A 16,972-nucleotide genomic window follows, 5' to 3' on the forward strand; every position below is an offset into this window, starting at 1 on the left:
ATGCCTGCTAGTGACTCTCACAGATAGGCTCTGGCTGCAGGAGGTCCCAGCAGGCAAGCAGAGGCTCCCACAACCATTGCAGGCTGGGGAGGGTGGGACAAGACTTGGGACATGAAGTCCCAAGCACCAAGCTACAGCCTACATCAGGCAGGTCCTGGCATGTGGTTCCATTTGGGACTAGGCAGGAGCAGGTGATGGGAGGTGAGGAGATGGGTCCAAGGCTGTAAATGGAACATTAGGCAATAGGGTAGGCAGGAGGCAGAGGAAGTCTTCATGGGGAATCAGATCAGCTGTGGACCTGGACACCGAACCTTCTGGTAGCCACAGCTAGTAATGAGAGAAGCCACTGCTACCCACCTGCTCTGGTCAGAACCAGCTGAGTACCGCTGATACACCTGGCCTGCAAGAGAGCTCAGCACAGGGCAGAGCCAGGAGGCACAGGAGCCCCAGTGTCACCCCGCACCTCTGAATACTATCTCTGGCCTGTGGGAGGACATCGCACATTTTAGAGTTTCCCAGGAGATTCTGATGAAGCCCAATTTTCTGAACTCTGGTTCTAATTCTTCTGCAAAGAATAAATCATGGGTGCAAGGGATTTTACCTATATTACCGGTAAAGATTATACAACTGGGAGGGGTGGAAGGTGAATCAAAAAAAAAAAACAAAAAACTGCTACATCACAAATACACAATTGTTGGAACAACCCCCTCCTATCACACAACCCCACTGCCATAAGTCCTGAAGAGCCCTGGGCCAGCAAGAGGTCCTGGAGGTGAAGTTTCATCCACTCCACAGTGAATCAGCCTCAGACAATCAACTTCAGATCACCTCCCTCCACCCCATGCCTCACTCCCAAACGTCTCCAAACTCTGCATCTTTTCTTGCCACAAATATAGGGAGCATGTTGTGGCCACAGCAAAGACTAGATAAGTCGATCCTAATTGTGGGGACTCCGGACAGCTTTGTGCACCTGGGCAGACAGCTTTCACTCTCCCACTTCTAACCTCCCATATCTGTCGGCAGTGTAAAGATTCAAGAGGGAAATTTGCAAAGCAGGGAGAATACGTAACATTTTCCAACTTCCAGGAATGTAGAAGACACATCAGTGAAATATTAAAAATTTCCCCATCTATCATACTTTTGTGCAGCTCCATAATTCCCCCACGAGAGTGGTAGTGGCCAGAAATACATCTTGATGTAGAAAATGAAATGCCAGTGTCCATATCATCCTAGAGCATAAAATGCCTCCTGACCTGCCCCAAAGTTTATCTGCACGGGTGATATGAACAGAAGGTTTCCTCTAGATGAGTCAGTCCAGTTTTTAGAAGACCTGTCAACCTGAAAATAGGATTTCAAAGTTGTTGGGGTTTTTTTTCCCCAGCATGTGTTATCTCCCCAAACACTGCTAACAGTTGTTCTGTCCTTCAGATATCATACTTGGGCTACCTATTGCTGTTCAACTATGTCATCCTGGTACGGATGGAACGCTGGCCCTGTCTCCAGGAGTGGATTGTCATCTCCTACATCGTGAGCCTGGCATTAGAGAAAATACGAGAGGTGATTATTCCAAAGTCCTGTCCCAGGCCCACTGAACGCTGACTTCAATTCAGATATAGCTTCTCACTGCGAAAACACTCCATGCAAATCATGAGTGACATGATCCCATGGTACCATGATACCTTTTTCTCTTTTGGGCTATCACCATCCCAAGTTTATTCCATTCCCTTGCTTAAGATGTCTATGTATTCTGCTTCTGATTTGAATTTGTAGATCAAAACACAAAGCAGGGCACCTGGGTGGCTCAGTGGGTTAAGCCTCTGCCTTCTGCTCAGGTCGTGATCTCAGGGTCATGGTGCAGAGCCCCACATGGGGCTCTCTGCTTAGCAGGGAACCTGCTTCCCTTCCTCTCTCTCTCTCTGCCTGCCTCTCTGCCTACTTGTGATCTCTCTGTCTGTCAAATAAATAAATAAAATCTTTAAAAAAAAACACACACGCACACAAAGCAAAATAAGCGATGTTTAGTAGTAAAAACTGTCTCAGGTCCTGTAAAAGCAGTAATAAATGCTTCCAGGAGATAAACCAATTACTACAACAGGGTACAAATTTTGGCTGTTTACTGGGAACTGAAACTAAAAACAAAGAGAGACCCAACATGATGTTTTACCTACAACTTAGGACTCAGAATCATGACTCCCTACCACCTGCAATGGGGACTCTACCTTCTTATTAAGGAAGAGCTCTCAGGAGATTCTGAGAGTATGGCAGAGGAAAGAAGGCCAGGCACTTTTCTTCAAGTTTTAACTCACTATATTAGCTTGTAAGGAGAAAGCTTACATCCAAGTAAAAAATGAATTTGAACTGGAAAAGCACACAGAAGACTTTCATGTGCCTCTTCCAACTGATACAGACCCAGTACTATTATTTTGCCATTGTTATTAACCCTTTCACTGAACTGAAAACAAACAAACAAACAAAAAAACCATTACTGGCAACTCCTTCCCAGCCAAGGTAGTTTGACGCTGTCAGTCTAATGAGAGACTGAGACACAAAAAAGTGCAGCATCCAACATCTTTCAACCCATCTCCTTTGCTACTAGTCTTTCTTTTCCAGGTGGCTTCAACAAAGTCTGCAGGTGTTACAACTGGTATTCCCCAAGTGGCCTGCCATGCCATCCCTATGCCACCATGATCCCACTGAGCACCAGCCATGTGCTAAGATACTGTTCTTTTTTTTTTTTTTTTTATTTGACAGACAGAGATCACAAGTAGGCAGAGAGGCAGGCAGAGGAGGAGGATATGAAGCAGGCTCCCTGCTGAACAGATCAAGCCCCGATACGGGGCTTGATCCCAGGACCCTGAGATCATGACCTAAGCCGAAGGCAGAGGCTTAACCCACTGAGCCACCCAGGCACCCCTAAGATACTGTTCTTTATTCTAGGAGCTCACCCTCTAGTTACAGCTCACCACCCCCCCACCTAGGCTACAGTGTACACAGGTGGTTAAACTAGTCAATCCCTTCTGTTGTGGCCAAAACCTAGATACCACCCCATCCCATCTGTGGGATCTCCAGGACCCACTCAGTCTCCATAACTAAAGGGGTGCTACATGGCACAACAGATCCCCACCCTACTACACACCGTAGCTGCATCCATGGGGTTCACTCTCTGTGTATTGTGGCATGCTGTTTGTTAAATGTTTTTAATTTTACCCTGAGGAAGTAGTGATTTTTAATCAGTGGTGGGTTTTTTTTTTAAGATTTATTTGAGATTTTTATTTATTTATTTGACAGACAGAGATCACCAGCAGGCAGAGACGCAGGCAGAGAGAGAGGAGGAAGCAGGTTCCCCACCAAGCAGAGAGCCCGATGCGGGGCCCGATCCCAGGACCCTGAGATCATGACCCGATTTATTTGAGAAAGAGAGTGTGCATCGGGGGAGAGGCAGAGGGAAAGTCTCAAGCAGACTCCCTGCAGAGCACAGAGCCCAACACAGGGCTCAGTCTCAGGACCCTGAGATGGTGACCTGAGCCATAATCCAGAGTCAGATGCTTAACTGACTGAGACACCCAGGAACCCCAAACAAATGGTGATTTTTAAAGAGTAATATCTCAAGGAGGAGAAAAATCATTTAACCTTCCCCTCACTTCTCATATCTAAGTTGCAAAGGAATTGTGGCAAACAAACAGCTAGCCCAATTCTGCCATCTCCACCAGGTAGATTACCCTTTCGTGAGACCACCTGGGTGTATCTCCGCTGTAGACTTTCCTCCTGGACTAATTCTGGAACGCGGGCTGATGGGCACATATCCAGAGAATTAAAAAGAAATCAAGAGGCAGCTGCTTTAATTTCACCCAGAAGGACATAATTTAGAAGGCATTTCCTGAGAATTTGTGAAACACTGCATCTAGGAATATAGAGGATTCCGTGGAATTTCCCTTTTGAGATATCTTTCTCTGAGAAGATTAGTGTTTAAAGGTCTTAAGTAGGAAATGGGACCAGATGCCCTGGAATGTTCCACCAGTCCTATCTTTCCAAGATTCTAAGAGGCTTCCAACACAGCACTCCCTGTTTATTGTTCTTTGGCAATTGTTTTCAGATCCTCATGTCAGAGCCAGGCAAACTCAGCCAGAAAATAAAAGTTTGGCTTCAGGAGTACTGGAATATCACGGATCTCGTGGCTATTTCCACGTTCATGATTGGAGCAATCCTTCGCCTACAGAAGCAGCCATATATGGGCTATGGCCGAGTGATCTACTGTGTGGATATCATCTTCTGGTACATCCGTGTCCTGGACATCTTTGGTGTCAACAAGTATCTGGGGCCCTATGTGATGATGATTGGAAAGATGGTTAGTACCAGCATCCCATTAGGAGTTAGGGACGTTGTGGTTGTGGTAAAGACCTGACACCAGGCCTTGGGTGTGGCTTTGTTAGGCTTCATTTGGTCTTTCCTTTGCAGTTGGTTTCTTGCAGGAAACACTTTTGCTTTAAAATACATAGTTTTCCTACATGTTAATACTGCATGTATATGTATATAGCCAGTATATACTACTTTATATAGAGAAATATATCTACTGTATATATGTACAATACTAATACTGTATATGTATATGTATGTGTGTATATATATTATATATACATATTTTATATATATATATCAATAATCTGGCTCATAACATGGGATGAAAGCCAAAAACAAATGGGGCCTAGGGTCACACCCCCTCCTGTATTCCAAACAGTCTTCAGCCCATGTACTCCGGCCTGGAGTGGGCACAGGCAATTCATGTTATAAAGGCCAAGACAAATCCATGGCAACATTTCTTCCAGATTAAATCATACAATATGAAAGAAAAAAAATGAGCCAGCAGATCATCCTTATATCACCTAAAATAGCTTCAGTGTTAGGACTGGTCCCAGAGGAAAGGAAATCTCTTAAGTTTAGGAATAACTCTTTATAGCACAAGCCATTTTGAGTGAAGGAATATATGGTTTAGCTTATCCTGGCAAGGGCTCTCATCTTCAGGGATATCCAAAATTAGGAATTACACCAGTTCAGTATCCACAGTAACCAGAGCATTGCTCACTGTAACCATGCAGCATTTGTGTAATGAATGAATATTCTGTACTCTCAATTCATTTTCTTGTTCCTTTCTTAGATATCTCCTCCTCTGTCTCCCTGAAAAATTCCCATGCTTACCTCATAATTCTTCCCTCTCTCTATTTGCTGTTGTTAAGAGAGAAATATTTGTTTATGGGCAACAAAAGCAGAGAAGAGTAAGAGCAAATGAGGAAGTCAACATTCTAGAATAAGATGTATGTATTGTGTAGCGTATAAAAACTAGGAGCGATGGGATGGAGAGAAAGGAAAGAGGCTCTCTTCATCCTAATTAAACACTCATGAAGTCATCAAGGAGAGCAAAAGCAAGAGAACCTGGCCCATGAGTCAAAACAATAAGAGACGCATTTTCTTTCTATTCAGATGATTGACATGCTGTATTTTGTGGTCATCATGCTGGTTGTGCTGATGAGTTTTGGAGTAGCCCGTCAAGCCATTTTGCACCCAGATGAGGAGCCTTCCTGGAAATTGGCCCGAAACATCTTCTACATGCCCTACTGGATGATCTATGGAGAGGTGTTTGCAGACCAGATAGACCGTAAGAATAGAATTGATAGTAAGATTCTCTTCCCTGATTCTGAGGCAGATGATCAGTTCCAAATTAATGGAAGAGCATGTGTTAATTTGGAAATGAATTACTTTTTATTCTGACACAAGCATCAAATTATTTTATGAAGGAATAAGTGCAGAATATGCAATGTGGATTTTTGAGCCATCAGTCATTTCTTCTATTCTAAAAACCATTAACCAGAATTTCAAAAGAGTCTCCCATTCTTTTAGCTGGACCTGGTGAACATCTTATCCTGTGAATATAATCCCAGTGCCAATATCCCAATATTTCTTCAACCTAAATCTCTTTCTACCCCAAGACAGAGTGGGTAGTGTTATTCCAATAGACTGAGATGGTAAGCATGACAGGGTGACTGGTGCCTTGTGTCACCCTCGTCTTCAGGCTTCTTCTCTGAAGCCCATTATCCACATGGCTATCAATTTCCTCTTCACTTAGGGGGTCCAATTTTTAAAAATTTTTATTATCAACAATAATCTGAATGTTAGCAGAGGAAATGAGCTATAATCCTATGTGAATTTCTGAGGGGCACAGGACCCAGCTCCTTTCCAGGCTGAGCTGCCAGGTCATGGTGTCTCTTGTGTCATAGGAAGTGAAGCTCAAATGTTCTTATACTTATTTCACCTGACCAGTTAATGTCCCACGGATGAATGAGGCTCTTCACACCTGTTTTTGTGTCCAGAGCCATACCCTCATTTGTATGTTGTACTCTGTCACAGAGATACAGATACAAAAGCACATCTGCTATTTCCAGTACTCTGCTTCTTGGGGATAGATGGTCTTGAACATCCTCTTCTTGTATGAAATGCAGGATTCTCAGTATATCTCCTGCCACTGGTTTAGACTGATAACTAGTTCACCCAATGCCTTCTACCTAGCTTTTATAACGTGATTCCGAACACATCATTACCACCTGTACATCTCAAAGTCGATTGTTGAATGTGTTTGTACCTTGGTAAACTGAAACATAAAAATCTAACTTGCTTTCTGAAGAATAGTTGCTTCAGTAAATGTATGATCCAGACATAAATTGTGGTATTTTTATTTTTTATTATTGAATTGGGTAATGAGAAGATAAAGAGACAAACGAGGCTATTTTCAGTAACACTATTAAATGTTAGGTTTTGATTCTTGATCTGATTATTGCATAATAATTTTTCATTTATTTGTGCTTATGAGGTTTTTGAATTGGGCTATGGAGAATGCCTGATTGGTTAACCAGTTGGTTAAAATGATCATCTGCCAGTAGCTTCATATCTTTTTCACAGTATTTTTAACTAGTTAGCTTTTTATTGCTTATGACATATGGTAAAATCAATATTCATGAAATATATATGAATTTTCTAGAGTTAATAATGTATACAGTTTCATCTAAATAGACCACTGCTTCCAAGTGTGAATCTGTAATTCCCAAACTTGAGTACTTTGCATTTCGTGACAACCAAAACCATTCTTGTTTTGTTAATCATTTGTTTTACTTTTTTCTCAACTGTCATCTTATTTTCTTTCCTCCCTTCCTGTAACACCTAAAAAAACCCCCAAACCCTGCTTTCCAATCGCTATATAGTCTACGCCATGGAAATTAATCGTAAGTTGACACAGAATTGATAACTTCACTCCATGAAGTGTGTGTATTAATCAGTCTCTCCCTTAGCTAATTACCGACAGCCTTACACTGGTTTTAAATACGTCTCTTGTTTTCTGGTGTCAGAGACAAGGTTTGTTTTTTTTTCTGTTGTCAGAAAACAAGAGAGGTATAAACTGTAAGTAAGTAAAAAGTAGGTAGACTATAGATTCATGGACGTTACTTCACTGATCACTGTTGGGATCATTCTATTTTTTTTTTTTTTTGGGGGGATCATTCTATTTTTTAGTTCAGGACATAGGTCCTATAGAATCAGAGTGGCATTTTGAATTAACAGAGAGAAAGAAAAGGTGATTTTCCAAAAATGACACCAGAAACGTTGATTAATGGATTTGGGGGTAGAGGGCATCCTTACCTCCTTCCTCATAACAAAATTATTGCTGAAGTTCATGTATAAGTGAAACCAAGGAGACAACATGAGGTGATGTTAAATAATCAGATTATCCATTATCCATTAGAAACTAGCTTTCTAATGGATAACAGTACAGAAAAAAAAAGATAGATTTATCTGCCTACAAATTATATTTCTAATGTGTATGAAAAACGCAAATACAGAAATGGGAAAATGTTTATAAATACGTCAAGTCAAGAATGACTATCACGGAGTGCAGAAATGAGTTTTTTTTTCTTTGTATGAGTTGATATTTTTCATATGGAATATTATTGCTTATGAAATCAGGGAAAAATCATCTTAAAAAAGAAATAGATTGTGTATTGGCATATGTAAGTTATTTATTCTATTCATCTTATGTAAAAAGTACAAGAAGACAAACTTTTGTTTCAGCTCCTTGTGGTGACAACCAGTACGATGAGGAAGGCAAGCGGCTCCCTCCTTGTATCCCGGGTGCCTGGCTCACACCGGCCATCATGGCGTGCTACCTACTGGTGGCCAACATCCTGCTGGTGAACTTGCTTATTGCGGTTTTCAAGTATGTATCAAGGTTCTTGACTGCTTTTGCCTATTATTTATTGCATTACAGATTTCCAGTTTAATCTTGGAACACTCATGCGGCCATGGATTTACACAGAATTTCAGTGGGGCTTTTAAATATGCGGAGTTTTTGCAATCTCTTTCATTCAAACTTAATCAGCCTTCGTGTATTCGTGAATCAAAAGTTGACACTTAAATACATTAAACAATTTTTTTGATGGTCCAATATTTTATTTTTTTTAAGATTTTATTTATTTATTTGACAGAGAGAGAGAGATCACAAGTAGGCAGAGAGGCAGGCAGAGGAGAAAGCAGGCTCCCCGCTGAGCAGAAAGCCCGATGCGGGGCTTGATCCCGGGACCCTGAGATCATGACCTGAGCCAAAGGCAGAGGCTTTAATCCACTGAGCCACCCAGGCGCCCCAATATTTTATTTTTTATTGAAGTATAATTAACATACCATGTTGTATCAGTTTCAGGTATAGAGTTCAATGATTCAATAATTCTGTACATTACTCAGTGCTCAACGGGATGTGATTAGTGTACTGTTAATCCCCTTTAATCCATTTCACCCATCCCCCCACCCACCTCCCCTCCGGCAACCACCAGTTTGTTCCCTGTGTTTAAGAGTCTGGTTTTTTTTTCTTTCTTTCATCTCTTTTTTCTTTGTTTGTTTTGTTTCTTATATTCCACTTACGAATGAAACTATATGATATTTGTCTTTGTCTTAAACACATTTAAACTCAATCTTGGTTAGTATTTTAACACTTAAACATGTATTTTAATCTGATGAAAATATTTCCTTAGATGAAAGTCTCCTGGAATAGGGAAGATTTGATCAAGGCATGCCTTTAATTCATTATCACAGGCACAGAAAGCAATGTCAACATCATAAGCTGTGACAATTATTGTGATATAATATAAAATGTTTTCCTAATTATTAACAGAATAGAAGATAAAATGGCCTTGGAAAGAGATGGCTTAAATTATAAAATCAAGTGTCTTGTAAAACTTGCCCATTTTGGCATGATGTGTTGAGCATGTGACCATGCTTAATAAATGATTTTTTAAAAATTCTAGCTTCTAAGATGAAAATATAAGGGAAAAATACTTCACAGAAATATAGAATCTTAGAGCTAACCAGGGCTTTGGAAAGAATCTGGTTCAAACTCTTATTCAAGTGTATTTCAGGTTTAAATACTTCAAAATGCTTAGCTGAATAGCTCCTACCTTTAAAAATATGAAATAATATTTTCCTGAGCATATGAATCAGTAGACTGTAGTATGGTGTCTCAAGAGAGCAATAGGTAGCCATTTTAATATACTTAATCCTTAATTATTTATATAAGTAAAATGTCCTTGGGTGTAGGTAATCCACAGTGATAGATAAACCAAAAGGGTAATTCAGGGGTCAGTACTAAAGGGCGCTAAAAGGCCCTTTCACTGTTTATTTCCATTTCAATGTGAGTGACCGATTGTCCTGGGAAATCAAAATGAAAAGCAAAATAACTACACCTTTATTCTTTTTAAAGCAATACGTTCTTTGAAGTCAAGTCCATATCCAACCAGGTGTGGAAATTCCAGCGATATCAGCTAATAATGACATTTCATGACCGTCCAGTCCTACCTCCACCAATGATCATTTTAAGCCACATCTATATAATCATCATGCGTCTTAGTGGCCGCTGTAGGAAGAAAAGAGAAGGGGACCAAGACGAACAGGATCGCGGGCTGAGTATGTACAGGACTCTTTCATTTCTATCCTGCACGAATTTCAAGAGGGTTCTAACTGGACACCCTCCCAGAAATCTCGCTGAACTACTTAAATTGTGGGAAAACGTAACACCCGAGTCCAACTGCTGTTCTCTGCAGAACGCTTCTCATTTTATGTTGATTTTATTCCAGTTCTGTTAGTTTGTGAGTAATTCATGTTACTGAAAGCTTGCTCATGAAGAGATTAGAAATCGAGAGACTTCTTGAGAATGACTTGTCTGTATAAATTCAATGCCCCTTTAAGAATGTTTCCACCTGTTGCATCTCAAAAGGATAGAAAAATACTGCTGTCCACCTAACTCCATCCATAAGACAGATGCAACAGTTTCTCCAGAAAATAGTACTTGGCTTCACTTTGCAAATAGCTGTAATAGTGGTGTTTTGTGTTAAAAAGTGAGCCATTCTGCTCCAATGGGAAGATGATCACCTGTTTGAGTAAAACAGTTGGAGTAGTGGGAGAACTGCCGGGCAAAGGAGCTTAATGCCGGTTGGGTTGTGAAATGTGCAATGGCACAACTCAATTGATTCTTCGTGGACAGGGCTCATTTCTCACGTGGCAAATCCTTCTCCCTTTACGCAGAGCTGTTTCTCAGCGACGAGGAGCTGAAGAGGCTGCACGAGTTCGAGGAGCAGTGTGTCCAGGAGCACTTCCAGGAGAAGGAGGACGAGCAGCAGTCGTCCAGCGACGAGCGCATCCGCGTCACTTGTGAGAGGTGAGCCCAGCGTGGGGCCGGGGCCCAGCCGCGGACAGAGGGTGTGCGGGCCACCCCGCCCCATTCTAAGAGAGATGCCGATGTTCATATAAATGTTCCCTCCAAGTTCTCTTGTTGGTTCACACTTTGGGTTCTTTACGTGTTTTCTCCCGAAAGAGTGGGAAAATATCTTGTGTGAAAAGGTGATTGTAAATTGTATATAGAAGTGAATGATGGGGTGTATTGCAAATATCCCAGACCCAAACTAAAGCAAACCAAAAGCCCCTGACAGTTCTTGCCCAGCCCCAGAGTGGGAGATTTTACTGCGGGACCCTGCACGAATGAAGAGAAAAATCAGCTGCTGGGCTGTGTAAAGGCTAGGGAAGCGGTCTTTTGACTGATGGTTGCCTTTGTCAAGGATGGTATTCCCCTAGGGACTGACCTCCTCATCCCACCTTAATGTTCTTGATGCTCCTTTCCCAGAATGCACAATGAATGAATGAACACATGTGTGAGCCAATCTATGAATAAGCGAATGAAGGCAGGTGAGGGAGAACCAGAAAGGGTGACATTTTCCAACCTTTTCATTATTGCTCCTCCTGCAGCTCAGAACGAGGAACCAGCAAAGGGTAGACAGGAAAAGTAAAACCACACTCTCCGTATTTTTTAATCATATAACTTTTAAGAACCTTTATCACTTAATAAAAGAAATGTAAGCTATTATTATTACTAAGACTGTGATCATTGATAAAACATTGTTCCAAAGAGTTTAACCAACAACGCAGGTAGAAGGATGACACCTACGGGAATTCTAACATAGCATTCTGTCTTTCAGCACTCAGAATTAAAGTTTCTTGGTACAACTACCTGTATATATTGATAAACATAAAGACATTCACAAGAATGTTTCAGCAGACCATCCAATCAAGGGCCTCAACCACTACAACGGAATTATAATACCCTTGAAGTCTCCCTGCTGTACACATTCTAGCCAGTGACTCTGCCACAGCCCACAGGCTCCAGGTCTCTGGCCCATCTCCCCTCCTAGCTCTAGTCACCTTGTAATCCAGTCTACCAAATTCAAGGATAATCTGCACCAACTTCTGGCCTTAATAAGGCACATTTTCAAAACTACTTTTAAATGCATCTTTTCTGTTTTAATAACAACTGCTAAGCTTTCAAGATACAAAAATTATTTCTTCCTGAGAAAGATAAGTTACTCCCATCTTAATAATCTAAAATCTCAACTTTTTGTTAGACATTAACTTGGATTTAATCACAGCCAGTAATTTACAATGGAGATTGTGTTTTGTTTCACTCTGCTTCTGCCCCTTCCCCCTTCCCCCAGCATTGTTTGGATTTTTACCATTCTTAGAGCAAGCCTCCAAGAATGTGGTTATCAGGTCACTACCAAACTGCATTTTCCTCTTGGGGCTTCGTGCACACGTAATAGGAATGAAAGTGTGCTGGGCAGTAAAAACATCTACTTCCCGTTTCTCTTGGCTGAGATCTCCAGGAGGGATCGGAGTACCTTCCTGCCCCTCCGGTTCCCTTGTTGACCCTTTCGAGGCTGAATCACAGGTGAATATCAGAGACAAATGGAGGAGGAGGTTTGGGGAGAAGGTACTTTTTCTTCACTCTTAACCTCAGGACAGCTGAGGTCCTAAGGGTGGAAGAATAGAAATAAAATTAGTTATTTTTACCTAAATTTGACACCCATGATAATTTTTTAAGTCAAATTTTTGAGCACTCATATATTTCTGCCATTTTAAAAAATCTACTTTGTATGTTGGCTTCTTTTCATTTTCCACATCACCATTTGCCATTTGATGGTTCTCCTTATCATCCCCGGCACGATTCTCTGTGCAGGGTCTGGCTAAGAGTGAGCCTCCTAACCTCCTAAGACACGCTTGGTATCAGTCCCTGCTGTTGGCCGGTCCCTTGCCAAACCGGGGCCAGCAACTTGCATGACTCAGTCTAACAAACGTGTTCACACGGGAAGGTTATGTGCTTGTGCTCCTCCTTGCAGGGTGTTTTGAGGGCTTACGTGCAGGAACCAAATTCATGGCTTTCCCTTAATGTTTAGAGAGTAATATATGAAGTTCTAACAATTTCACCCAACTTCTCCATTTCGTGAGATCTAACATTTAGTCTCTCAATCAGAGATTTACATTACGATCCAGTCGTTAGTTAATACAACCCTGAAGCAGGGTATTTAGCCCAAAGCCCCACGTAGCATATCCACTTAGCTGACTTACGGCAATGCACTCATGGTTTTCCTCCCAAATTTGGACATCCTCTTGCATGCTCTGGGCTCTGAGAGTGGCACCACTAGCATTTCATTTGACAGTGTCAAATCATCAAATTCTGCTTTCTTCCCCCTGTGACTGAATCATGCCCCCCCCCCACATACACACACACTTCTTTCCTTCTCTACCACCAGCACACTAGTACAAGCTACCATCATTTTTCACCAGGATTCCTGTGGTTGCTTGGAAAACATCTGAGCTCTGAGAGCATCTAAGCTCTCCATAATCATTTCTACTCTTTCAATTCATTGTGTACTCACTAGACTCGAATCCTGTTGCATTGCTCCCTAACAGCTCTCGTTAAAAGTCTTTCAGTGGCTCCCATTGCTCCCAGCTCCAGTATCACCCTGGACTGTCCTCCCTTCATGCTTGGTTCGCCAGTCTTGTCAGCCTTCTTTCATTTCCTCAAAGTCACCACTCCCTTTCTGCCATAGGGGTTTTTGCACACGTTGTAATCTCTGTCTACTCATCCTTTGGATCTCTGCTCAAATGTCAGTTCCTTCTGGAAAACTTCCCTGACCACCTTACACCTTAGACTAGGTCAAGAAGCCTGCACATCTCCACAGAGCAAGACCTTGAGTTTTTGAGTGAATGGATGACTAAAAAGTTCATGTCCTGACTTGAATGTAAATTTCCATCCTATCCTCAATGAATATCAAATAAGATATCAACTATGCTCCCTCTGGATTTGCAACTTTGATTTTGCTATTGGCAACCAGGAAGAATTTCAATATACAAATGATTTTGCTACCCATAACTGTCAGGAAGAATCTTTAATATCAGCAACACCAAAACAACTGGTGGTGTTGAAGGGTGTTATTTCTTTGCTTGAAAGTTTAATATCAGGTAACCCAGAGGGCTGGTGGAAGAACATTTTACAAATACATCTGCCAGCACAACCAAAGTAGAATTTGTCAACCTAGATATTCATCATACCAGGCTAATACCTAGTAACATGTATCTTTATCAATCTACAACTTGAAGGCCATCTCTGTGTCTCTTAAAAATCCAAGGTTGAGCACATCATTCCTTTTGTGGTTTGGCATCCCTCAGTTCACAGGTTCAAGAGCAATTGAGTTGAAAAGAATCTTTTCTAAAAAAATTTTGTCCAAGTTTCAAATTCCTTTTCTTGAACAATGAGAATTATGTAATCCAGTGTGTTTTCCTTTTTTCCATGGCATCCAGGAAGCTTAGCACCAACTTAATATTTAATTAAAACAGGTATATTATTATAGATTTTTGGAATACGTCGTGTACATTGTCTCCTTATTACCTCTTCTTCATTCATATCTTCCACTTAAATGAACTTTCATTTTGCATGTATGATATTTTCAAGTATGCAGGCTATAATTCATAAATCATACATTTTAAATGCTGTTGGTCTTATACTTAAGCATCTATAGGTCTTAGACTAGCCAAACCTATAATAGAAGGTTTGGATTCCCCCCAAAACCTCTGGGTCAAACCTCTTGTCATATTTGTGGATCTGGGTTAAGGTGTTGGGTTTCCTCTAGGCTTGATTAGGAACGAAGCGATTCATGGTCTTGAGATCTTATTTGGCATCCTTTTCCCAAGTAATCAAGTAGAGACAGTGGTAACAGAGATCATAACAAGAAAGACAAGAAGGAGAGAAATGAGATAGTCAGTAGAAGAAGACCTGAAAGAGAGATGAGCCTCAGAAAGGAGGTGGGTAATTCCTCTGATGTAGAAATTAATAGGAGTCAAAGTTGCTTGGATTATGGGGAAGGGGTGGGATTAAATGTGGGAGTTTTAATGTGTCTAGTGAATGACAATCTTGTTCCTTACCTGACCTTTGAGAGCCAATTCAAGGACAGAGGCAGATATCAGGCAGATAGAGATAAAAATAGTATTGGCTTTACTGGTAATAAAGGTGCTAGAGGATGTGGTTCAGTTGTTGCCAAATTCACAGAATTAGCCAGAATTAGCCATAGCCATTCAGTCACAGGCACTTGCAGACCTCTGTTCTCACAGGCAGAATCAGCTTTCCCCACGAAGCTTACCGTATGAACAAAACAAAGTGAGAACCCATGCTCTCTTCTGGCAGCTGGCTCTCAAAGAAAGAGAAAAAAAAAGCAAGCTGGTGTCGTGGTCCCCAAATTCCAGCCAGAAAATCAGTCCTCCTCAAGAATAAATAAAGGACTGGAGAGAGGCCAAGAGTTTTACACTAAAAGAAAGTCCAGATGCATAGGAAGGAATGATAGGAATGGGGAAAGAGTACCCCTAGCAATATTACAGACTTAAAGCTTCTAAGGAGGATTCGAGTTCACCTTTAGGGGAAATGTGATAGGAAAGGAGCCAGCCAAGCGATTGCTCAGCAGGAATATTTGGGATGTAATGAAATTAGCTAATATGACTTTGTATTGGGCCAAGTCAAGGTGACTCCTATGACTTTCATCAGTGAATCTCTACAGCCCCAGGGCAAGAATGCAGTTAGTGAATGAAGCATGGGGCATAGCAAAAGGGAGGCTGAAAGGGACCTGTGATCCTGAGAACTAATCAATGGGGATACCACAAATGATGTTAGTGTTTGCAAATGGTAGCATAAAATTTTACACTGCCTCAAGACACCATTTTTCCCTGCCCAGCTGTGGAGTCCTAGTGGCAATAGAGGAAGGAGTAGAGTTGGCACTTCTATCCGAAAGTAAGGGAAAGAGAACCTAGGATATTATTAAGAGCTTCAGTGCGTGGCTGACCTGAGTCTTGCCTGAACAGAAAGTGGAATATAGCCAGAAAAGTCCACTGATTTAGATGACTTGAATTCTAGAAACTGAGGAGGTCTGAAGTATGGCCATGTTGGTATATATAATGATGTGGCCTAGAGTTAAGATCCTAGAGAGCTTAATATTCTTTTAGTAAGTCTTCAGTATTTTGTTTATTAAAAACAATGAGAAAGCCAAAAGATTTAAGACTTAAGTCTTGTTCTTCATTTAGTCTTTCACATATAAAAACTCTGTAAGTAAGCACAACCAGGTTCCATCTTGAGTGTTCTCACTGTAATGACTAAACTTAAAAGGCAGCCTCATACAAAGATGGAAATTAAAATAACTGGATATAAAATTTGGACTGGATGAAACAAGTTTATGATCTGTAGACCTGGAATAAAATTACAGGGTAAGAATAGTCTTAGAACTCAATATAGAATACCATGGGACCTAGAAACATGGGTTTCTTCAAGTATAAACTGGATCTAGTTGTTCCACTAACATTGTTTTTAGGTTAACATTGAGCTCTATCATTAAGGGAATGTTCCCATATAATTTATAAGATGCCTTACAGGTGAAGGGTAATGACTGCACATGAAAAGATGATGGCACATAAAACAGGTTTTGGTAACTACCATGCTACAAAACTCCAAATATCTAAGTTCTGTCCTTAGGAAATACACGAGAGACTTTTACCATGAGATCATGAAATGAAACTCCAATAAAGTTATGCTGTCTATCGGCTCAGGTCATGATCCCGGGGTCCTGGGATAGAGCCCCGCATAGGTCTCTCTGCTCAGCAGTGAGCCTGCTTCCCCCCCTCTCTGCCTGCCTCTCTGCCTGCCTCTCTGCCTGTCAAATAAGTAAATAAAATCTTTTTTTAAAAAAATAAATCAACAACAACAAAAACTGTGTTTTCATTAAGCTCCTTTCAAGTTTAGTAGTACAATGTCCAAAACCAGATATCCTAAATAACAGATATATGAAGATAACGATGAAAGCATGTGGAGATTTGCAATCACACCCCCTTCACATAGTCATGCTATTGTACACTTGCATAGCATTCATACCTCACAGAGTGCTTTCATTTACACAATTTCACTTAATTGTGTAACACACAACACAACACTATCATGCTACCACTGTTGTTTTTGCTGCCTTTGCTGATGTTGTTTATTGCCACTGGTGGGGATGCCCGAGCACTCCATCCCTAACATGAA

At 41.0% G+C, this 16,972-nt stretch overlaps 1 protein-coding gene across 1 annotated transcript in view; it reads left to right on the plus strand.

Moving 5' to 3' along the window:
• Positions 1-16,972, plus strand: part of LOC111152542 (transient receptor potential cation channel subfamily M member 1) — a 144,605-nt gene that overhangs the window by 112,332 nt on the left and 15,301 nt on the right. The window contains exons 23-29 of the mRNA XM_022511028.1: positions 1,429-1,557; positions 4,094-4,345; positions 5,476-5,650; positions 7,248-7,268; positions 8,110-8,254; positions 9,788-9,990; positions 10,609-10,741. Of these exons, the coding sequence (XP_022366736.1) occupies positions 1,429-1,557; positions 4,094-4,345; positions 5,476-5,650; positions 7,248-7,268; positions 8,110-8,254; positions 9,788-9,990; positions 10,609-10,741 (1,058 nt within the window). The remainder of the gene's footprint in view (positions 1-1,428; positions 1,558-4,093; positions 4,346-5,475; positions 5,651-7,247; positions 7,269-8,109; positions 8,255-9,787; positions 9,991-10,608; positions 10,742-16,972) is intronic.

This window comes from Enhydra lutris, unplaced genomic scaffold, assembly GCF_002288905.1.
Source record: "Enhydra lutris kenyoni isolate GAN:26980312 unplaced genomic scaffold, ASM228890v2 scaffoldscaffold29, whole genome shotgun sequence".
Classification (NCBI taxonomy): Eukaryota; Metazoa; Chordata; class Mammalia; order Carnivora; family Mustelidae; genus Enhydra; species Enhydra lutris.